This window comes from Ambystoma mexicanum, chromosome 4q (genome assembly GCF_040938575.1).
Source record: "Ambystoma mexicanum isolate Mex_15411 chromosome 4q, UKY_AmexF1_1, whole genome shotgun sequence".
In the NCBI taxonomy this organism is placed as follows: Eukaryota; Metazoa; Chordata; class Amphibia; order Caudata; family Ambystomatidae; genus Ambystoma; species Ambystoma mexicanum.
In genome coordinates this window covers 1,290,011,229-1,290,035,868 of record NC_090928.1, presented here as the reverse complement: position 1 = coordinate 1,290,035,868, position 24,640 = coordinate 1,290,011,229, and the positions used below count along the sequence as shown (strand labels likewise).

Here is a 24,640-nt window from a genome sequence, read left to right as displayed (position 1 = left end):
ATTGCAAAAGGTCGCCTGCCGAGGGATTTAAAACGTCAAGGGACTGTATTTGCATTCCCGGATCTTCATGTTACACCGTTTACATGGGATGGAAGTTTTCTGCAGCTGCTGCCAGCGCGCCATTGTCCCGCGCGTGCACGGGTCACGTGACGCTGAAGGGCGTAGGCTCACGAGGCCCTCTCAGGACGTATATTGCCTGGAGCGTAACGTGGCCGTCACGTGACGAGCCTGGGACCGCAGGGTCCGCTTCTCAGACGGGAAGTAGCCCCGAGTACCGAAGTGAAGTGGCATCTCCCGGCCATGGCGGTGCTGCTGCTGCTCCCGCTCCTCCTGGCAGCGCTGCAGGCGGCCCGGGCCGAGGACGGCGATTGGGTGAAGCTGCCCAACAAGTGCGAAGGTGCGTGAGAGGTGCGGAAGTGGGCGGGGACAGAGCGAGGATAGCGGCGAGAGCCTGTGAGAATCCCCTCGCCGCCGCCGGAAGCTTGCAGCACAACCCCCCCACCCCCCTGCGGTTCCAGCCAGGAACACACCCCGGCGTAGGCAGCAGCATGCCCTTTCCAGATCCCACAGGCATGCCAACATTCTCCATTTCCTTCGGGAGGTGCCAGTGCGGGACTACAAGTCCCAGAATGCACCGTTAAACCCAGACACGAGCCTCTCCTGAATGCAGTGGATACTGTAGGCACCCAAACACGGTGGCGTCTGCCCTTTTGCTTCAAACTGCCTGCCTGCGTTTTACACAACCCATCTCTCTATGCATGACCCGTGTGTGTGCTCGCGCGCCAGAACAACGTGCCACTATTGCCCCAGACTGGCACGAAAGATTTCTGGGTAATAGGGTGCCCAGGGAAAACGACCGACCCACCCCCACCCCCAGCGCTGCTCAAAAGGATGCTCCAGATCACAGTGCACCGCTCTCACCAGGTGCGAGCATCGCAGCTGGTGGGGGCTCCTCAGGTAGTTATATGAAAAGACCTTTTTACAATATCAGTGCTTCTTAAACTACCATTTCAGCATGAGTGTTCACTGCTCACCAAAGGTTAAGAGCCCTCATGCTTCCCATGACTATGTGTAAGGACAGCTAGCCCTGTTTTGCTAGGAATCCTGGGACCTGTCATTGTCCTTTAGTTCAAATGGGAGATGAGGGGAAGAAACTAAAAGTCAAAGAATTCAAATGAAAAAAAATGCAGTACTAGGTGGCCTCAAGCACGGACCGGGAAAACTTAAAGTCTCAGAATGTTGGTGTATGGATTGATTTAGCCTGCTTTCGTGCACCCCTGGGCTAGCCCTGTAAGCTGAACATGCTGCGAGGACTGGGCCTGCGGACATGCCTGGCTTTTGAGAGCAGCAACTGTGTAAAAAGAACTTCCGTAGTATGAAGACCCAGGGGAGCTGTGTTTTGTTTTTTCCAGTAAGGTGTCTGTGATGCTCGAAATGCATCGGAGGGACAGGGCCTCCGTATCCTTGTCCTTTACTGCTTTCTATCGTATGTTCTGTCGTGTTTTCTGCGCAGGAGTTCATGTGGGACTCCTGGCGGTGCAGCTCTCTCTTTTGGTTTGGTGAACGGACCTGTGGGATACCCTTATGGCACCCATGGTTGGGGGTACAACCCTGTGCCCCCAGTGTATGTTTTTGGGCACCTGTGGCTGGCCCGCAGAGCAGGGTATGGGCTGGTGGCAGCTCCATGCTGAATTTGCCAGGTGTGCCGAGCATTCTCCATTTTGGGGATACCCCGGCCCAGATGGCCCCTGTGGCCTCTTGCTTTCTATTACCTATTACCTTGTTTTCCCAAAGTCCTGGGAAGCTCCGACTCTGTCCCTTCCCCCTGACTGGCTGTTGGGTGGAAATGCCATATATGGTGTTATTGTGAAGGCCCGGCCAGACTAGCTGGAGCCTTCCCAGTGATGTATGTTGTGGGTGGGACCCGGTTGAATAGAGTGTGTGACGAATATGCATTCTGTGTTGTGGATGTCTAGTATCTGGTGGTTGACGCAATGACTGAGACAGCCCTGCCCGAAACCGGTATGAATGTAGTTTGGAGTGTTGAATGGCTCGGTACTTGTCCCAATACACAACTTGTTGTGAGTGTCTGGAGAGAAGTGAAAGTGCATGGCCTGAATGCCTTGTGTGCCGGATTAGCTGCCTGCCTGCATGAATGTTCTTAGTCATGATTGGATGCCTGAGTGTGACCCAGCGGAATGAATGGGAGATCAACAGTATATCTGGGGACCTCTCACTGCTAGGAATCGTGTTTAGAAGCTGAAGTCCACTACGACGAGTAACTGGAGTAACTGAAGCTTGACCTTGAAGCCCCGTTGGACGAGAAGAAGTGCTGTTGCTCTCCTTCACAATCTGAAAGCTGCTGTGTCTCCAAGGACTGACCCAGAGAGGACCTGGTAAGGCGCCCTCTTCCCGAGCTACGGGGGGCCATCGTGCACAGCTGATCTTTGCCAAAGCTCCCTGGTAGACAGACCTTCGACAGGCTGCCGACCCGAGACGGGGACTACCGCGGAATCTCAAAGAGAAGCACCCGGACTGTTGTCCGCCCCTGTCGCCGACCGGAGCCGCCGTGCTCCCGTTTGCCTAAGAACTTCATTTGAGCATCGGACGCTCTGCATCGTCGCCTGCTTTATCCCGCTGGGGAAGGCCCGACGCGCTGAGGAGCATCCGCCGGTGGGTTTCCCGCCACCTAGGGACCACAGAGACGCCGACGACTCGACACCCTCGCTGGGCCACAGTTCTTCATCATCTCTTTGCGGTCCAGAACTATCGTCACCGAGGTGCCCTGCAAGCCTCTTCCTTGCAGGACGCCAACGCTCTGTCGTCGACGAGCACCGCTAGGTACGAAGCTGCCACTTCACGGCCGTAGTTCAACCTGTTCAACGTCGGGCGTTCGTCGACCCGTGACTCCTGCCTTAAAGGGAGGGCACTCAAGCAGGGCCGTCGATTCCCCGACACCGAACGCCGAGTTCCTCGACGCCTCTCGACGATCCGTGGCTCCTGCTTTAAAGGGAATCACTCAAGAAGGATTGGTCGACGCACCTTCGGAGAACTCTACTCCACCAGGTACATTGGGGGGTAAAACCTTAATAGGAGGAAATAAGACTACCGTTTCAACCATCTTACGTTCCTGCCTATCTCTATTGCTGGTTTCCTCGTTATTGATCTGTGTGACATTTTAACCGTACAGTTGATGCACTTTAATGAGATTTGATAACATTGGTGGTACCACTTTAGAATTGTATATATTTATCATTGTTGACTTCCGAGTACAAAGTGCGTTATTGTGATTGTGTACATGCCTTTGAATATTATATAAAGACTGTGTTTTCAGTAATGGTGTGTGGACATTCCTTTGTGGGGGTTCGGGGACTACACTGTACTTAAGAACCAGCCTGCATCACCTCCTGAGAAGCTAGGCCTTGATTGCTCGTCCATTGCTACCAAATAGAGAATCTTGGCTGGGGTCCTCTGTGCCTCTCCTCTACCATATAGAGAGCGGAAGTACAGACACCCCCTACCAGTCCTTACAGTGTCGATGAATAGATTGTTAGGAAGTCTGATCGAAAGTATAAGGACTTTTAGTGCAGATGGTTTTTCTGGGGAGTGCCCAGAACCCGGATCACCCGTGTACTTGGCACCCCTACATAGACCTGTCTTGCTGTGAACAGAGCATGAAGGAGTCATTCAGTGCTTTAAGTGGGCTGGCTCTAAATGGCCCTCATTATCTGATCTTGTCATTTTTGGCCGTATTGAGGGCCAGGGCTTCGCCAAACTTGTGGAGAGTACACGTACTCAATCACGTTGCCAAACGTCCCACACATATTGGTTGTCCAAAGCCTTCCCAGCTCTGCGTTCACACTTTCCCTTAAGAAACATTGAAGAGCAGGGAAGCAAGCTGCTCCCTCTGATGTTGATGTTTCTCTATTTCAACAAAGCATTCCAATAAGGATGATTGGAGGCCATTAGCCCTGGCAAAGGGGTCCCTCGGGTAGGACTATTGTACTTTTAAGGGGTGTGGATAGTGGGTGAAAATAAATGGGATGGGGGGGTATAACGCTACATGCCGTGTAAAAGAGACTGGCGGGTGGCATTACGTTGCATGAGTTCAATTTTGAAACCCATTTTCTTTCACTGTGAAAACATTTTTTAAAACGCCTACTTTTCTAGGCTTTTACCGTGATATCCGACTAAGGATTTTAACATTGCATGGCCTGTTTCTAAACCGATTTATGTAATGTCAGGTTAGTGTTTTATGTAATTTCTGTACTTGTAAACCCAGCCATTAACAAATATATGAACTATGGATGGGGAAGGTATGTGCTTGAAACGCTGATTGGGGCCAAATCCTGGTTTCACCAATTAAGCTAAGTGTGTGATCCTGGGCAAATAAATGAATCTCAGTGGGAGGCCTGGGGAAAAAATCTTCCCTAACAACGAGGCAGATTTAGGTGGCCACTTTACCATCTCCCAGAAGGGTAAATGAAGTATAAACCCCATGTGTAAAAATATTTGTTTGTTTTTTTATACCTCACTTGGCCGAGAAGATAGCTCGGGGGCAACGCGCTCGTCTTGCTTGGAAGCAAGGCGACGTTGAGCAACACGGGCTCGATCCCCGGGTCAGCGCTCAGAAACCTCTGGATATTAAGTGCGTTATAAATACCCAATTACAGTTTTACTGAAGGGCGTTGTCAAGGTTTTGACTGGCTTGGATGGAGTTAAAACAAAACACAACTCCAAGCGCTCCACATTTCTAAAACATGCCTTTCCGCCAGCATCTGATGTGGTGATGGCAGATATGCATTAGATCCATAGAGAAAACTGCAGCTATAGCAACTGTTACAAGCTGGGGGATTGCATAGGAATTCATGTAAATGCTTCACGGGTTGCACATACATGGCAGGAGGCATTTACGGCTGCACTGCAGAATGCACTGAAATTTGGGTTGGCCTGTATTTCCATGCATTTGCTCTTCATTATGCAAGCATTCAACATTTGAATGGTGGACTACTAACAGTTTTAGGGAGAGTCGTCCTGTTTATGCTTTTAGCAGAGGGGAGAACATGCCCCCTTCCAACCAAAAACTAGGGGTGGTGTGTTGCCCTCAGTAAAGTCTGAAGAATCATTTTGTATGGTCAGGTTTCAAGCTAAGTTACTGAACTAAAAGTCTGCAGACCAACTAATTTGGATGATTGTAACCCGGCTACGTTTAAGCAGACCCCCTGTGTCTCTGGGTTTCAATGGAAATTGTGAGCTTATTGATGCCTTTTCTCTTTACGCATACTGGTTTAGCCACAGATAATAGTTATCCATATAGTATTACTTGCCTTTCGAATCCTCGTTTCCTTCAAAGTCTACCAACTTTTATACAAAAAAAGGTGTAAATCAGACGCTGATTGATTGGGTGTCTTTGAGAGATGCCTGCATCAGGCTGGCAGATCATATTTCAAGCGAGCGTTCTAAATGTAGACCATGATAGCGAGCCTTTTGTTGGAATCGCTGATTGTGATGTGTCAGGGTCCTGTGGGTCTTACACATTGTGAGAGAGTTGACATATGATTGGAGGGAGAGGCAGAGCGCACGGTGCACGTAGTCCATTAGAGAGCGCATTTAATAGAACTGGCCCAGGGCGGCACGGCCGGGCCCTGGCACGGGAGCTATTCTGAGGAGCCCAGGCCCACGTACAGCATAGATTGAGGAGTACTTGCACTTCTTTCTTTTTTTTCGGATTTAAAGCGTGGAGTCCTACTCCAGAAAGAGGTGCAGATGATCAGCTGTTCAACGCAGCTATAGTAGAGACAATTGTCCTGGTGAGCTCCTGGGCCTCGCATCGAGTATTTTATTTCGTTTTGTATAAATGACTGCCCAGCATGCAGGCCGCTTTCCTTAAGCACCTCACATGAAAGTGCATGCCCCCCAGGGCAACCGCCCGCCTCTAGAAACGGGCCTGGTACGTCACATCCGCATGCCTTGACACATTTTAATTGGAAATAGCACACGATTGTCCCTGAACGCTGGTAAAAAAAAATTCAACCTGCATTTGTAAAAAGAACACAGTAAGTTACATTGCCTATTCGCAGAACAAACACGTCTCCAAGCCTACGCCACGTATGGGATGTTCCCACCCCACCCAACACGCCTCCAAGCCTACGCCACTTATGGGATGTTCCCACCCAACCCAACACGTCTCCAAGCCTATGCCACTTATGGGATGTTCCAACCCAACACGCCTCCATCCAAGCCTACGCCACTTATGGGATGTTCCACCCAGCCCAACACATCTCCAAGTCTATGCCACTTAAGGGATGTTCCCACCAAGCCCAACACATCTCCAAGCCTATGCCACTTATGGGATGTTCCCACCCAACCCAACACATCTCCAAGCCTATGCCACTTATGGGATGTTCCCACCCAACACGCCTCCAAGCCTCTGCCACTTATGGGATGTTCCCACCCAGCCCAACACGCCTCCAAGCCTCTGCCACTTATGGGATGTTCCCACCCAACCCAACACGCCTCCAAGCCTATGCCACTTAGGGATGTTCCCACCCAACCCAACACGTCTCCAAGCCTACGCCACTTATGGGATGTTCCCACCCAGCCCAACACGCCTCCAAGCCTCTGCCACTTATGGGATGTTCCCACCCCACCCAATCCAACACGTCTCCAAGCCTACGCCACTTATGGGATGTTCCCACCCAACCCAACACGTCTCCAAGCCTACGCCACTTATGGGATGTTCCCACCCCACCCAATCCAACACGTCTCCAAGCCTACGCCACTTATGGGATGTTCCCACCCAACCCAACACGCCTCCAAGCCTATGCCACTTAGGGATGTTCCCACCCAACCCAACACGCCTCCAAGCCTATGCCACTTAGGGATGTTCCCACCCAACCCAACACGTCTCCAAGCCTACGCCACGTATGGGATGTTCCCACCCCACCCAACACGCCTCCAAGCCTACGCCACTTATGGGATGTTCCCACCCAACACGCCTCCAAGCCTATGCCACTTAGGATGTTCCCACCCAACCCAACACGCCACCAAGCCTACGCCTTCCCACCCAACCCAACACGCCACCAAGCCTACGCCACTTATGGGATGTTCCCACCCAACACGCCTCCAAGCCTACGCCACTTATGGGATGTTCCCACCAAGCCCAACACGCCACCAAGCCTACGCCTTCCCACCCAACCCAACACGCCTCCAAGCCTATGCCACTTAGGGATGTTCCCACCCCACCCAACCCAACACGCCTCCAAGCCTCTGCCACTTAGGGATGTTCCCACCCCACCCAACCCAACACGCCTCCAAGCCTCTGCCACTTATGGGATGTTCCCACCCAACCCAACACGCCTCCAAGCCTATGCCACTTAGGGATGTTCCCACCCAACCCAACACGCCTCCAAGCCTCTGCCACTTATGGGATGTTCCCACCAAGCCCAACACGCCACCAAGCCTCTGCCACTTATGGGATGTTCCCACCCCACCCAATCCAACACGTCTCCAAGCCTACGCCACTTATGGGATGTTCCCACCCAACCCAACACGTCTCCAAGCCTACGCCACTTAAGGGATGTTCCCACCAAGCCCAACACATCTCCAAGCCTACGCCACTTATGGGATGTTCCCACCCAACACGCCTCCAAGCCTATGCCACTTAGGATGTTCCCACCCAACCCAACACGTCTCCAAGCCTATGCCACTTAGGGATGTTCCCACCCAGCCCAACACATCTCCAAGCCTACGCCACTTATGGGATGTTCCCACCAAGCCCAACACGCCACCAAGCCTACGCCTTCCCACCCAACCCAACACGCCACCAAGCCTACGCCACTTATGGGATGTTCCCACCCAACACGCCTCCAAGCCTACGCCACTTATGGGATGTTCCCACCAAGCCCAACACGCCACCAAGCCTATGCCACTTATGGGATGTTCCCACCCAACCCAACACGCCTCCAAGCCTATGCCACTTATGGGATGTTCCCACCCAACCCAACACGCCTCCAAGCCTATGCCACTTGAGGGATGTTCCTCCCAGCCCAACACGTCTCCAAGCCTATGCCACTTATGGGATGTTCCCACCCAACAGGCCTCCAAGCCTATGCCACTTATGGGATGTTCCCACCCAACCCAACACATCTCCAAGCCAATGCCACTTATGGGATGTTCCCACCCAACCCAACCCAACACGCCTCCAAGCCTCTGCCACTTAGGGATGTTCCCACCCCACCCAACCCAACACGCCTCCAAGCCTCTGCCACTTAGGGATGTTCCCACCCCACCCAACCCAACACGCCTCCAAGCCTCTGCCACTTAGGGATGTTCCCACCCCACCCAACCCAACACGCCTCCAAGCCTCTGCCACTTATGGGATGTTCCCACCCAACCCAACACGCCTCCAAGCCTATGCCACTTATGGGATGTTCCCACCCAACACGCCTCCAAGCCTACGCCACTTAGGGATGTTCCCACCCAGCCCAACACATCTCCAAGCCTACGCCACTATGGGATGTTCCCACCAAGCCCAACACGCCACCAAGCCTACGCCACTTATGGGATGTTCCCACCCAACCCAACACATCTCCAAGCCTACGCCACTATGGGATGTTCCCACCAAGCCCAACACGCCACCAAGCCTACGCCACTTATGGGATGTTCCCACCCAACCCAACACGCCTCCAAGCCTACGCCACTTATGGGATGTTCCCACCCAACCCAACACCTCTCCAAGCCTACGCCAATTATGGGATGTTCCCACCTAGCCAAAACACCTTGCCCTGGCGCTGGCCCACTCCATCGGGTAAGGGTCTACTTAAAGCGAATGTTCATTCTTTCTCGGCCATGATCTGATAGTGCTTAAAAAACCTGCACGCTTCATAAGCGTTGGAAAAAGCAGTTAGCCTGGTAATGAAAGCTTAGTGAGGGGTGTGGCAAGTCTGAGGATTATGAGTGAAAGCGGACATCAAATGCATTGGCACAAGTAATGAGTCTCTGGAAGGCTGCGCTGGCGTCGGCCAAACGCTACGATGGTACAGTGAGGGCTGAAATGAGGCTACACTGCGCGGTGCAGTGATGCCATGCCGCCCAACACATAAGACAGCTACCAAAGGGACCCCGTGTGCCCGCCTAAAGAGGCCCGCCCAGATGTGGAGAGCACATCTTTACCTGCCTCATTTATCGTGACGGTATTTATTGAGCGCGGAGCGCGCTTCCGAGGAAGCCGTTCCCCACCCCCCCACTTCCATCAACAGTACGGCTCCCTCTGACCCTTTCTCAGGGGAAGACTTCTTCCTCTTTTTAGAAAGGGGAAGTGGAGCAGGTGTTGAGATGCGACTTCCCCTTTTTTGCTTTTCTGGTTTTTGGTGAGAGGAAGCTGGGCCGACTTCACGTTTCATTCTGTTATTAGTTCGGAGCACAGGGACTGGTGCAGGCAGCCTCTAATGTCGGCTCACGGTTCAGTAGATCCAGAAGGGGATTCTTCTGACATGATTAGTGTTATAATAGTGGGAAGAATTGTATTGTCATTCTTTGCTCATCAGTAGACCTACACACTAGTTGTGGTAGTGCCTAACTGCACATTAGAACTGAATAAAACGGTCTTACTGGTGTGTTCAACTTTGGCGCTAAGAGAAGTCTAAGTGTGTCCTTTTGTAGGTTTCTATTGCATGCAAGGCATTTAGTGTTGACCGATGATAAAGCAGCCTGCGCCCTCCTCTGCAGGTCTAGGGTGCAGCATATCCGCTGTCCGGCGGCCCTTTCCACCCTGCCACAATGGATTCGCCTTGGCGCTAATTCTAGTTTACTAGAGGAGTCTGGCACCCGAGGGCGCAAGTGAGCTCATTCCCTTGAGGGAAGAGAAATAGTAGCATATGTTTCATTGCTTTCTAGTTTTCACCTCGCTGCTCTGCTCCTCTGCAGAGATCCTAAGGTGAGCCTGCAAACACCCTTGGGTAGTGCTGCTGGAAGATCCTCCCCTGGGAATCCTTTTCCAAACATGCCCCATGCCATCTCCGAGTACACACACTGATTCCAGGGAAAACCCATGAGATCTGAATGAAGGACCCTTCTCCAAGTACACACACTGATTCCAGGGAAAACCCATGCCATCTGAATGAAGGACCCTTCTCTGACTATACACGCTAATTCCAGGGAAAACCCATGAGATCTGAAGGAGAGACTATTCTGAGTATCCCTGCTGATTCCAGGAAAAACAATGTTGCCCTTGTTGGTACTTGTTGACCCTCCTGCAGCGTGTGATACTGACTATGGAGTGCCTCCGTGGATGGATATTGAGAGTGGGATCTGGAATGGTTTTGCTCTTCTGTGTGACCAATGGCTGTTGGCTACCACAGGCATGCCTACTCTGATTCTCTCCCTTTGCCGTTCAGAATGCCCCATGGGTGCAAACTTGCGTCTAGCTGGTCAATATGTATATGGACTCGCTGGGAGGTTGGATCTCATGCTAAGGTGATATGTATCACCTTTTGAGACAGTTTGTTGCATGTTGAAGATTGGATGGCTTACCATTAGTTTAAAACTGAATGCTTCAAAGACAAAATTAACTGTCTCATTATACTCCAACGAATTGACAATTGGTTTGCTACAGCAAAGCCTTTGCTGAAGCTTTCTTTATACCCTCGATCTTCATCTGGATTTTATTTCTCATATTAATCCTTTGTTAAACCCGCTAATTATCATTCTTATTAAACACTGTAAAATCTTCTACGCATGTTCGGTTATTAGTCCAATCCTTTCTTTTCTCACAGATTGATACTTAGAAACTGAAATTTACATTGGCTTCCGTTATAAGATATCATTTCTTTTAAGTTGGTTTGTATTTCACAAATGGCAATTAATTTTCAGACCCCCTAAATCTGGCTGAAAAGCGAACATTTTCAGGAGGTCTCATAGTTGGGAGCTGTTGCGCCTAGAAGTCCCTAGATTTAAGAGCTCTGCATCAATTGAACAATCATCTTCTGGTGCTGCTGTTTGCTGTTGGAATGGCTCCTACCTGAATTACGTAGGCTCCCTGATTACTTGAAATGTCCCAAAGCCTGAATGACTTGTTTGTGGAACTCCTTCCTACCTGTAGATTTAAAGATGTTTACCTTTCTGCTCTTATTCCTAATTCATGCTACTTTTATTGTATCATTTCTGTTTATTTTTGAGGTTCTTTGTTTTTATGTATTTACTGTATATTGTAAATGTTTGTTATATAGCTCTCCGCATTTATGCTTTATAATTTGTTTACTAATGTGTTCACATACAGTTTCATCGAAAGTAATCTAAAAAACACTGACTTTAGAATATTCTAAATGTTTGTTGTCCAGCCCTGCTGCATGTGTGCTTTATAAGAAGGAAGGGCTGGCTCAGCGAGTGAGGAGCCGCGCGCACAGGTGGCGGGATTCATCCGTGATGCAGTGCTGTCTCGGCTCAACCTATCTGTCTTGCGGAAAACATAATGGCAACCCAAATTAGTTATGGATGGCTTGCAGCTCGCCTTTGGGCTGTACATGGAGAATACTAGTTCCGTGCACACCATAGGCTGGGCTGGCAGCCTGACACCCAAACCCTTCCTGGGCTGCTTTGAGCCCCAAGTAATTGGCCAAGGAGCACAGAAGGCCTGTCAGTGTTCGTGGATATTCCGAGGGGAGCATCTGAATGTTGCACCCCACACATACTCCTGTTACTCGCTCAAACTTTCAGGCTAGATCTTCTTCCACCATGACCAGTAGTAGGAGTAACCCCTTCTTTGGTACTCGTAGAGCCATGCAGGCGCCTGTATTTATAAGGGTTTCATCCGGAGAGTCTTTGCCTGTCGTTATAGAGGGCTCCTATTCGTCCCATGTCGGGTGAGAGATGACCAGGCAGGCCTAACTTGTAGGCGCGCATCAGATTCTCTTACTTGTAGTCTTGGTGGGAAGATAAAGCAACTAGTAGTATACAGAAATGCAAAATGATATGATGAGTTAAACTATGAGAAAAAGCAGTGACTCTCCGGCCTGGTAGGGGACACTTTAAAACTATTTTTCTGCATATGGTAATAAGGGTAGGAGTTTGACAGTGTTTTTACATGTCCTTGCACAGCCTTTATTATACATGTAAGGTAACCCCCACTTGATTGAGTTTCTTTAACTTTTGAGGCCGTTGAGACAAGTTGGAACCAAATGGACTGGGGTGAATGAATCAGTCCAACTATAGGTGATTTTGCTCCAGACAGCTGATTTACACCACTTCTTGGGGTGGTCAACATTACTGAAACTGCTTCACGGGCCACTTTAAGTATGGAGGTGCATCAGAAGTAGCCTGGGGTGCGTGTTTCTGTACAGCATCCTTTATGCTCGCCTTTCCCACTCTGGTCAATATTATGGGCAACATTAGTGGCTCGTGCTAACGTTGCCGAGAACCAGTTCAGCAAATTAGATGTCCACTTTGCATATGCAGTGATATTGACATCGGAAATTGCGTCACTGAAAATAACGTTACAAGGAGGTTTAGTCTTTAATACTTGAGCATCATGAAAAGTGACAAGACAGGCTGTTGTCCTGAATAAGAAAAGTGTTGTGCGATATGACTGGTCACTATCGTATATGGAGCGTCAAGGGAGATTTTGTGTAATAAAACATTACATTTTGTGGGACAACTCCTCTCGCTCACAATTTTACGATTTATGTGATGAGGTGGGATGGTCGTTTTTAAAGCGGAGGGTGCGGAAATATGACTGGGTGTGCAAATAGAAGAATCTCAGTTCCCTGAAAGTTACTGGGAGCGTTGCGCCAGTGATATATCGGTATATGAAGCCTGGGTGTTACCTTGAACTCTGTCCTGACCCAATAGCCCGTGATTTTCACTTAGTTGCGCCAGGAATCAACTGCCGGTGTTGCCCATTTGTGGCGCAAGAAGAGAGATTCTGCATGACTCTAGATATTGCAGGATTTGCCAAATTGTTACCGATCTTGAGACTGGCAAACATGGGTTGACAGAATGCCTGAGGCTGGGCTCTTTGTACATGGTTGCATTGGGTCATCTGGTTCATAACATAGACACTATCAAAAGCGATGAATTCTGGGCATTCTGTCTAAATAGCACATCAACGTCAGCACTGTTGGCTCTTTATAGGGTTTGGAAGACCATAACTCCGTTACTGGTTTAACTTACTTTGTGTAAGAGTCAAAGATCGGGGTAAACCCGAGTTGGTGGAGGGGAGGGGAGGGGGGTGTGGGGGTGGGTCCTGGCAAATGTGTAGTCGGGGCTTCCCTGTGGGACTCTGGGTAATCTTTGATTTGGTTCCTCTTCTTTCTTTTTAATGTGATGTTTTTATTAATTTTATTTAAACAAATACTTAAGTGTTGGAACTGTTGTATTACTTGAGATGTGTTTTGTATGTTTAGTATTCAAGTTCAGTTTTGAACTATTATACAATTAAAGCTTTGAAGGGAGACTTAGTAAGATTAAAGGATCTGCCCAGGATATCACAATGAGGTTAAGTCGTAAAACCTGGATTGGAACCCATTCTGTAATGTGGCTATCTTGCTACCTTTGAAGGTTTGGGTTATAAGAGCAGAAATAATAGTTGGAGCCTCGTTGCGAGCTTAACAGTGTTGCCAAACTAGTTTATGCATTGCATGCAGTAAACCCGTGGTAAAAGGAAGTGTCTGCATGATTTTAGTGCTCTTACATGGGAATACCTGGCCTACATTGGTGTAGCCAGCATGGACATGTGCCCGTTTCCACAGAAGGGCCAAGGAGTCTCGTCATGGGATTGGGCGATAGCTATTTTTCAGATTGCTGCTTTCTTCAATTTTTGATTGTTTCCATAGTTTCCCTACTGACTACACAGACTTTCAGGCCTCAAGTGCGCACTCCTCCACCCCCCCCCGACCCTCTTCTCCCCACCACGTCATTGAAGAGTGATGATTCACATTGGTGTGTACAGAAGAAATGATATGGCGGGCGCGGTTAGTATCTTGAAATGATATGGGCATGCCCGGCGGGTGCGGTTAGTATCTTGAAATGATATGGGCATGCCTGTTGGGCGCGGTTAGTATCTCGAAATGATATGGGCTTGCCTGGCGGGCGCGGTTAGTATCTTGAAATGATATGGGCATGCCCGGCGGGTGCGGTTAGTATCTTGAAATGATATGGGCATGCCTGGCGGGCGCGGTTAGTATCTCGAAATGATATGGGCATGCCTGGCGGGCGCGGTTAGTAACTCGAAATGATATGGGCTTGCCTGGCGGGCGCGGTTAGTATCTTGAAATGATATGGGCATGCCTGGCGGGTGCGGTTAGTATCTTGAAATGATATGGGCATGCCCGGCGGCCGCGGTTAGTATCTCGAAATGATATGGGCATGCCTGGCGGGTGCGGTTAGTATCTCGAAATGATATGGGCATGCCCGGTGGGCGCGGTTAGTAGCTTGCAGCTTGAAATTATATGGGCATGCCTGGCGGGCACCGTTAGCAGCTTTAAGCTTGATATTTGTACACGTTGCTTTTCCCGAAAAAGGCTCAAACCCCCTTTTTGCAAGTACCTGACTCAAATTCTTTCTATAACATTAGCCATGTGGGTGCAGAACTTACTTCCCATGTTCATAGATTGGGAACTTCATGACTAAATGCTGTTTTATTCTTCTTGATAAGTTTTCTTGACAGCGGACTCTTTCAGTAGGGTTTTACTTCAAGCTGAGTATTGGCTTTGGCAATGCTTGCTTGTGTTTGTTGCTTTATTTAACATGCATGGATTGCAACTCAAAAACTGCAGTCTGGCACTTTTCTTTGCCAAGGAATTTTGTGAGCAGGTGATAAGGGCTAGTACACAGCAGAATACACAACGCGACTGCGGGAGGGGATGTTTGGCGAGAGATGTGTGCTGGACTGAGCCGCAGCAGGGGGCAGGGAGCATGCGACACAGGCAGCAGCAACATGTAACCAGTTGACCTAATTGAAGTGTCCTTTTCTTAGTCCCAGAGCGAGGATGGATATCCACTCGCACATCAGGTTGGGTTTCTATCCAAGACGGGGAAGCTTTGTTTGCCAAGTAAGACGGACATCTTCGCAGCACTAGAACTGACTGCAACAGTGTTAGGGTTGGCTCTTATACTTGCATGTGTGCTGAGCCAGGATTGATGTCACCTTCAGAATGTAGGCTGTGAGTCTGGAGTGTGAGATTAGAATGTTTGGGGTTGAATGGGTTCTAACCCAGGCAGTTAGATTATGTGAGCCTGGGTGGTGGGAGCCAGTGGGCTCCTGTCCCTTTCCTCTTTATCTCCTAATAACTATGATAACATCTGATCCTTGTAACAGAAGGACCTTAATAAAGTAACCACTATGCGTACCTGGCCTGTGTATCCTGAGTGTCCCTTGGAGTGAACCCTATGACCAAGAGCCGGTCATAACAATTGGCGACGAGGATGGTCCAAGGTATGGTGAAGGAGGACCTTGATGTGGACAGCAAGTGAAGTATGACAGATACAGGTACCTGTGTGATGTCATGTGAGAGAGGAGAAGAGACTCTGCTGCGGGGGGTGCAGGCAAGAGGACAAGTGAATGAAAGGAGAGAGGGAGAGCCCACTGCCCCCCATAGACTGTTTGCGCCCACCACCCAGGGCTGTTTGAGCCAGTCCACCAGGGCTGGAAGGGACAGCCTGTCAGATGAGACCCCTGGGAAGAAGGGAGAGTGCCCTGTTTGAGGCCAGGAGTCATTAAAGGCTGTCCAAGAGTCTGGAGACATGGAAAGCACCCAGGGCTGTTTGAGTCAGCCACCAAGTACTGCTTTAGTCAGCCCCCAGGGCTGTTGCAGGCAGCCACGCAGGGGTGTCAGAAGCACCCTGCCCCATGGAGCCTGGGGCAAGGATGGCCTGTTGGAGTCTGCCAGGAGCAGGCCCCCTGGTACATGAGGAGACATTGGCAGGGTTGCATGAGGCTGCCCAAGTGTGCCACCATTTCCTGAGTGACTATGCCAGCATTATTTAAAAAGGGGAAGTGTAATTTCCATGCCAAGTAAGCGTAATTGTGCCTTTTATGAACCTGGAGGTTAAAGGTTTTAATGAGAATAGACGCTATGCTGATTTGGTCTGAGGTGGGGACCACGCAATGAGAAAATGGTTACTGTTTGGGTTTCGGTATGATAGTAGTTTTTGGGGATGATTAGTTTATGCTTGCAGAAGACATTTTGGAGTTTCATTTAAAAGTAAAATGTCATAATGGATTGAGCAACAATGTGGCAAATAGTGACTGAAGAGTACTGTTGTGCATTAGTAGTGAATTAACATGAGAAGTATTAGTGAGAATGATGTTGCACTGAGAATAGGAGATGCATTTTATTTTAGATGTAACCATTTTGAGGCATTGCAGGTTGGTTTTAGAGTTGGCCCCAGTTGTCAACATGGACGTTTAGGTCTCATTTAAAGTTGGTTTCCACATTTGTGTTGTGACAGGGGTTGTGTGTGAGTGGCATATATGAGGTTGATTGAGGTGGACAATCAAAGGGTGTTGATCCTATTATGCTTAGTATAACGTATTGAGGCATTTTAGCATATTAGGTTGCCTGTTTAATGGCGACATGGACTTTTAGAAAATGTGACTTGGATGTACTATGTTTCTTTGTTCTGATCATCCTAACACTATGTTTTGCTTGTGTGTGTGTGGTGTGAGATTTGTGATCTTAAAGCTCAATAAGAGTGATGTTGGTCATTAATGGTTACCACAATCTTTGAGGCGTTTCAGCATTTAGAGTTGCCCATGCTTTGACAACATGGACTTTTAGGAAAATGAGATCTGCAATTTATAATGTGATTATTGATATGTCATTGCAATGCTTACTATAACCATTTTTTGAGGCATTGTAGGCGTGATGTTTTGTTTGTGCGTGTATGGATGTGCAACCCATGATGACTGCTAGTGACTGCAGTGCTCCTTAGCAGTTAACATTCTATGTGGGGGTTGTCTGTATTTTGAACATCCTGTGTTTCATGTGTGTGTTGGAGTAGTATGTGAATGTTTTAGTGTTGGTGCATGACCAGTGTTTGGTTTTGAAATCTTTTGGGGCTTTTTTGGAATGTGTTTTAATTGATGTACATGACCAGGGTTGGTCAGGGGACTCTGCGGAGTTGGAGGTGTTTGGTGTTTTGAGGCCCTGTGCGGTTAGTGATGTTACTAGTGGTAGGCTAGTATAGAAGCTAGTTGGAGCTTTGATGAATTGGTTAGTGACTCTGAGGGGTCCAGAGGTATCTAGTAGGAGACTAGTACCATAAGCTTTGCGAAGCTGTGTTGTTGTGATGATTGGTGGCTCTGAGGAGTTCACATGAAACTTAGTGAAGCTTTTATGTTGTTTTGGATTGTGGCTCTGCGGAGCAGTCCAGAGGCATCTAGCAGGGGACTAGTGCCTGAAGCTGTGTGAAGCTTCTATGTTTTTGATGGTGTGTAGCTCTGCGGAGTTTACTTGAAGCTGTGTGAAGCTTTGATGTTTTTGGTGACCTTGGAGTTGTTAAGGTCCAGCGATTTCTTGGAATTCTGAAGCTGCAAGTGACATTGCATTTAGTGTTTTCTTTTAACTTTAGTTGACTTTTGGAATTGTTCTTGAGTCCGCTCTTGATTAATTTCAGAAGCCTGGCAACGTTTAATCTGCAGCTGTGTTCACTTTGGGGTGTTTATTTGGTTTTGAAGGGCTCATTTGTCTGGCCAACATTTGTAGCGTTATGCTGGTGGTGGTTGTTTAGTGACAGCTGGTTGCGTTTCTTTATTGGTGTGATGAGGTGAGTGACTGGTGATTAGGTGTGTCTGTGTTGCTTGAATTTTGGATTGGATTTGACAGCAGCATGAGTTGTGACTGTGGTTCTTGGTGACCCGGGTAGATTGTTTGGTTGTTAGTAAGTATCTTGCGCAGTTATGACAGTACCTGGTTTTTCCCAGTTTTGGGAGTTAGTACTCGGAAGTGGCAGTTCGAGGTTCCTTTGTGGCAGGGGGGAACGGAAGGTGATTTGTGATGTTTTGAATGGTTAGGAATGTTAGTTGTGGCGGCTGGGACTGTCATAGGATGTTAGTTACACCTGTTTGTTCAATCTCTGTGGTTAGCGGAACTCTGCTGAGAGTGAGGTGTGTCTTGCTGTTGTGAAAGAGTGTGTTGTTCTTTATGCAAGAGGAGGAGGTGTTAGGGTTGCTTCCTCTAAGTGTGTGTTTGAGGTGTGTTTGTTTGTTGTAGGAAAGGAGGTGTTAGGGTTGGCTCTTATACTTGCATGTGTGCTGAGCCAGGATTGATGTCACCAGCAGAATGTAGGCTGTGAGTCTGGAGTGAGATTAGAATGTTTGGGGTTGAATGGGTTCTAACCCAGGCAGTTAGATTATGTGAGCCTGGGTGGTGGGAGCCAGTGGGCTCCTGTCCCTTTCCTCTTTATCTCCTAATAACTATGATGACATCTGATCCTTGTAACAGAAGGACCTTAATAAAGTAACCACTATGCGTACCTGGCCTGTGTATCCTGAGTGTCCCTTGGAGTGAACCCTATGACCAAGAGCCGGTCATAACAAACAGCCTGACCAGTCTCCAGACCAATCACTTTCTGGAATTCATGGGCTCAAGCTCACACTGTGGAAGGGGTGCCTTGCACATCAGCCACCTCCACACCTTCCCGTGGCATTCTGTCGTCGACACACAGGGCCATGGGGCAGATCGCATTATGAACCACTCCCCCCCCCCCCCCCCCCCCCCCCCCCCCCCCCCCACACACACACCCCTGTATGCTCCCGCACAAGAGGCTGTATTACATGGCCAATGGCAGGTCCGATTGCAATAGCACGCAATGTACAGGGTTATCAAACAAGCCATTGCCGTGTTTGCAGAGAAGGGAGTGTCGCGCTGGGTCTGCTTGCACGGAGGTCATGTCACCAAAATGCCACACGACCCTTGACATCACAGGAAGTGATTATTTGATCCCACCCCTAAGTGACAGCACGGGAAGCGATGGAACCCAACATTTCTACCCTTGATAAAACAGCAAGTGGCATCCCATAGCATAGCTTTGGTTACGATATCACTGTAACGTGATACGTATGGTGATTGCTTCTTCTAGGAAATCGTTAGTATCCGTGTGTATAGGCCCATATTAATTACTGTGAATACTAACAGACGTCCAAGAGCAAATTCTAATGATGCGTTATTATATAGTCCTTGCGCTTAAACGCTTTATATAGAACACATATCATCCAACCTGTGTTAGTACTCATTTATAGACCACAGAAGGATGAAAGGCTGAGTTGAGCTTGGTGGGATTTGAACATGCAATATGCAGATTGCACACACATCGCAGCAGTGAGCGCTCAACCCACTGAGCTATCTTACCAGCTATAGTAAAATGAGAAATTACATGTCTGAATGTTCTCCAAGTCGGAAAGAAAAATGCACTCTATAGTGGATACCAATAAACTGGTAACTGACCTTTACAGCAGGCCAGTTCATCTGCAGGTCTGGTGCAAAGTTGGCCACATGTCAAGCCTGTGTGGATCTACTTTTCAGGCTTCAGAGGTTGGCAACATACATACCATTGAGAGGGTTCATTGAAGTAGCGCAGGGAAAGCAGCACACTCGCATGGCATTACCTCATAAACATTGAACGGCATTCCACGGAGATGGGAAAGATAGACACATTACAACAAAGCATTAATTGTGGCATAATGAAATCAAGGGCCATTTGATGTGCTATGGTCCAACATTTCTACACTGTACACACAGCTTTTAGGCAGAAGGATTTTGTCAAGTGACTGAGGACACAGGGATGGAATATTTTGTGATGATCGTAACGGAGACGACGGCAAAAAAAACAACTTATAACTGCAACTTGCGAAAAGCAAAATACATAGTTTTTGTCTGTATTGTGAATTTGAAGTCTTTAAGAACAGACTAAATCAGTGACCCAGCCCCTGAAGTGTGCCTGAAATCAACCTTTAATGAGTCTAGCAATTATTGTATAGAATTCAAGAGACTATTTGTTATTTCTTATTTATGATCACTGTGCAAAGTGTGGAACCCCCTGTTTAAAAAAAAAAAATATATATAATAATTTTTTTAAGAGGCCTGAATAAAGCCAGCCACTCTAGAAACAAGAGCCACATGGCGCTGGCCACAGCCCAGAGTGTCCGTTAAATCAGATTTTTTGTTGTTGTTAATTTTATTTTTAGGGGTAGCAAGGGAGACCTGACGCCACTGTCTGTTTGCTGTAACACGAGCGGATTGCCAAACACCCACTATTTATAGCAGTTGTGATAAATGGACCGATTTAACATTATGATGGTGAATTCTTAAATACTAGGAAAACTACATGATGGAATAAAGGATGCATTAAGCTTCTAAGCGTAATGATTTCCCCACCTAGACCAATTAAATTAGAAGAGAAGACTTACTAGAAACTGATACAAATGAGAGGCTATTGTACAATTCTATCTATTCCTTGAGAAAGACCTTTGTTAGGTTGAAACACGTGTTGGCTGTTGTACATGAATCATTTGACCAGACTAGCAATCCATACAAAATAAATTACAGTTCAATTGCAAACCTCTATGTGTGTGGTGGTAATATTGCAAACATTAAACTTTGACCCAGGCACTTTACTGTCATGGGATTTAATGTATTTATTTAGCACTAAAGCCCTTAGCCGTCAAAGGGATACATCTGCAGGCATGTTTTATTTTAAAGTACTAAAATCCCTACTTGGATCGCCAGAAGGAGCCGGCTTGCCCTTTTCCCCACGGGAGGGTCCTGCAAAGCTCACCTCCCTAGTCCCCGAAGGGGGTCGGTGGATCCTTCTTGGGGAGAAGGGACAAAGTCCCTAGATTTGTCTGAATTGTTGAATATTATGTCCCTGCCCCATCATGGGGCGAGTGCATTTCTCTTAGGCCGATTATGTAAACTAAAACTCGGCCTGCAAGTCTAGTGGGGTTTTTAATAATTTGCTAGGCCTGCTGAGCCATTGGAAGTCTGACAAGAATGGTGGGTCCTGGGAAGAGATGGCAGCTGAACTACATCTCAAACAACCACATTCAGAATGTATCTGGGTGCCGCCGACAGAACTCGTCCTGGAGCTGGAGGAATAGGCGCAGCGCCTAAATGGAATTGGATTAGAGAGAAGACCTTCCAGGATCCCTGAATGAAGGACACCACAACGTCCTTACTCTGCTCGCCCTTTTGGTGGCTCCTGATACTGTGGATCAGGAGGCCTTACTTAAGGACTAGCAGAGGTGATGGGTGTTTGGATCCAATCCTTCCTTCGCATTCACAGACACAAATCCAAAACTGGGATCCTCTGAAACAGCCTTCTAGCATCCTGCAGGGCGCCTCGCTTTCCTTCAACCTGGCCCAACTAGATCTAGGCGCATGATCGGCCGATCGGAGCACCATCACAAAATGCCTGGATCGCATGTTCCTTGAATGTTAGAAAGCTCTAAATCGGAGATTCGCATTTTGAGAGATGTAGGTGGCAATCGCCCTTTTAATTGTCAGATTACCTCCCCATAACCATCTAGGAGCGTTAAAAAAATAAAATAAAAATAAACGTGTTGATCATTTTTGCCAAAGAGCTTTCCTTTGCCCCAAGAGGTCCATTCCGAGCTTTCCTTTGCCCCAAGAGGTCCATTCCATGCTTTCCTTTGCCCCCAGAGGTCCATTCCACGCTTTCCTTTGCCCCAGAGGTCCATTCCATGCAGGGGGCAATTATCTAGTTTAAGTGCTAAGAAGAGTCTTGCGTGTTCTAGTATCAATCTGACTAGATCTTTAGTGATGGCACATGTAGACAACTGAACTGCTGTCTGTTGTGCTCAGATATCTACAAAAAATGGCCTGACGAGTACAAAATCATGACTGGATTGGCCTTAACTTTGGATCACAATACACTGGTGCTAAAAACCTTCGACTGGCGCCCTCTGGCTACCAGAATTAATTTTACGTTTTAATTAGTTTGAGCCTGTGTGCATGATCCAGATATTGAGTGGACCAGTTTCTTAAAACATTTTAACTATAGCTTGCGTTTAATCCTAGGCACAAGAGACTTTGTGTGTTGCTCTGATTCAAATAATTTTGTAGTATCCCTCGCTGAACAGGAGAGGGAGGGGAATAACTCCTGGGATTCATTGTAGAATAGAGACCATCTGCACCTCATCCCTCCGGGATCCAACCTTGATGCATGTCCCAGTGACATTCCAAGGGGGGGGGGGGGGAGTAGGGGCGGGGGTGGCGGTGGTGCAGCAGCAGCTGCAACTCCTTCTTCAGGGAGCACGATTAAAGAGCGGGAGGGGATAGAAAATGGAGTAGCAGATTAAAGTCCTGATTTCTCACAATCGTGAAATTGGACTGCAGCCCGGCTGGCTGGGAGCGACCGCCAGACCTACTCTCCGGCTCTTGCGCAGGCTTTTCTCCCAATGTAGGATCCCCTAGTAGCTACCAAATTTGTTACACCCCCGCCTTGACCTGGATCGTCTGGGGGTGGGGGGATGGATGCCCCGTCCTTCTCTATTAGGTTATCCTACTTCTGCCTATGAACGATGGAGAATGGCAGGGACCAGAATCTGGTTAATTCGCTGCTTGCCACTGGAGCAATTCTTTCTAGATTGCTTCTCTGTGGGTTCTAATGACTGAGCTGATGTCGTCTTGGTTACATGCCGCAAATTGCCCTCTGCTCCCGCAGATGGAGTACCTTGGGTTCAGTAGCAGGAATTTAGGAGGTGGCCAGACAGAAGCGTTTTCTTCTCCCCGTGTCCTGCGTAACCATGGCGTTCTCTCTCTCTCTCTCTCCTAAGCCTTCTGGTTTCCTTTTTCGTGAGGTTGACTTGTGCGTTGCTTCGTTTCTCGAAGGTAGCATACTCCTTGGCCATCTGCTTTCGTGCTTTGCTATTTTAGGACTGTAATTTGGTGTGTTATGCTTTGCTTTGTTTTGCTGTGGTAATAGTTTTAGCAGGGGCACCCGGCATATCTAAAGCCACTCCTCGATTGTGTGGGTAGCTGGCGTGGATGATCTGGTCCCCCACGCCCATGCCTGCCACAGTTTCACCAGAAAAGGCTGGTGTGCGCAACGCAGACGCATTCTTCTACTGTTTCTGCTCCCTAGAGTAGAAGTTCTATCGACTTAATAGCAGTATTCATCTTGGAAAGGAAGTATGTCTCCAACTGTTTTAATGCCACCTTCTAGACGTGCACGTCTCTTGAAACGTGCAGTATGTCCCCGAGTGATGTTTGACCCCCCTGGGCTGCGTTGGCAAAAGCAAGGATTTCTTTTTCTGCAGTGAGCCCGCCACGCTGTACCATGCGCAGGAAGGTTTCCAGTGCCCACCTCGATTTGGCCCAGGAAATGGCCGGCTGTCCTGGGATTGCTGGGAAGCTTGGGGCGGGAGAGTGACTGTTAAAGGCATCTCGGATGAATGAAACTTTTGCTTATGCATAGTTAACCTGACATTGCGTGGAAGCCGTTCTTTCGGAAATGAGAACAAGTGTCATAAAATGAACATGACCACATGCGTTAGTTTTGGTCCTGTTTGTGTTGCTGCGGAAAGGCTTTGTGCATGCTTGTGTGCAGGCCCAATCCTCCATTCACCATTGATTCCAGGTTGTGTGCACGCATGGTTTCTCTTTTCCAAGCTGGCCCGCCGCATGCGCCAGGCTGCGGGCCCCACGAAGGGTGCAGTGCAGGATTTAATGAGAGCAGTGGCCTAGTGAGGGTAGCGGTACTCGCCAGATCTTTTTAACCACATTCTGTGGTGCGGGCCCCAGGGAAGTCATTTCACCAAAATGCCAGGGGTAGCAGAAGTGATATCACCTGGCCTTTGACATCTGACATCACAGGAGGTGATGTCATTTGACCCCACCACAAAGTGACATCACAGGAGGTGATGTAACACGACCTTTCACCCCTTGAGAAAACAGGAAGTGGCATCATATAGCAAGTACACTACAAAAAATATGGTTGATATTGGATCACCATATAATATCAGGGTGTATAGACCCATATTACCAAATTACTTTGAATGCAAGCAGACGTCCAAGGTCAAATGATAATGATGTGTTATTATATAGCACTTACATTTAAGCGCTTTATATAGATGCATACAATGTCACCCAACCTCTGTTGGTACTCTCAGAAGGATGAAAGGCTGAGTTGAGGTGTTTAAGAACAGACTAAATCAGTGACTCGCCCCCTCAAGTGTGCCAGAAATAATCCTTTAATGAGTGTAGCAATTATATAGAATTCCAGAAAGACAAATTGTGTTATTCCTATTCTTTAGTATTTAGGGTCACTGCTCAAAGTGTTGTGAAAGCCCCCGTTTTTTTTAAAGAGGATTGAACGAGAAAGCCATCCACTTCATAAATAAAGAGCCACATTGCGCTGGCCACAGCCCAGGAGCTTATATGTAAAAAAAATTAAAAAAAATAAAACTGTGACCCCTGTTGACACCCAAACGGCGTGCCTGTCGCCCCCCCCCCCCCCCAAGTGTTGTATTCTTCATAGAACAGCAGAGACAGGAGGTGAAACCATCGTTTTTATTGAAGACCACAGACCCCACCCTGCCCCCCACAGACAGCTCTTGCCTCCACCCTCCTGAGGCAATTCACTGTACTTCCCAATCTTTATGACCCATCCTCATTCCTAGGTG

At 48.2% G+C, this 24,640-nt stretch overlaps 1 protein-coding gene across 1 annotated transcript in view; it reads left to right on the top strand.

The window, feature by feature from the left end:
- Positions 1-210: 210 nt before the first annotated feature.
- Positions 211-24,640, top strand: part of CNPY3 (canopy FGF signaling regulator 3) — a 174,569-nt gene continuing 150,139 nt past the window's right edge. Inside the window, exon 1 of the mRNA XM_069608920.1 lies at positions 211-397. Coding sequence (XP_069465021.1) covers positions 301-397 — 97 coding nt within the window. The 5' untranslated portion in view covers positions 211-300. The remainder of the gene's footprint in view (positions 398-24,640) is intronic.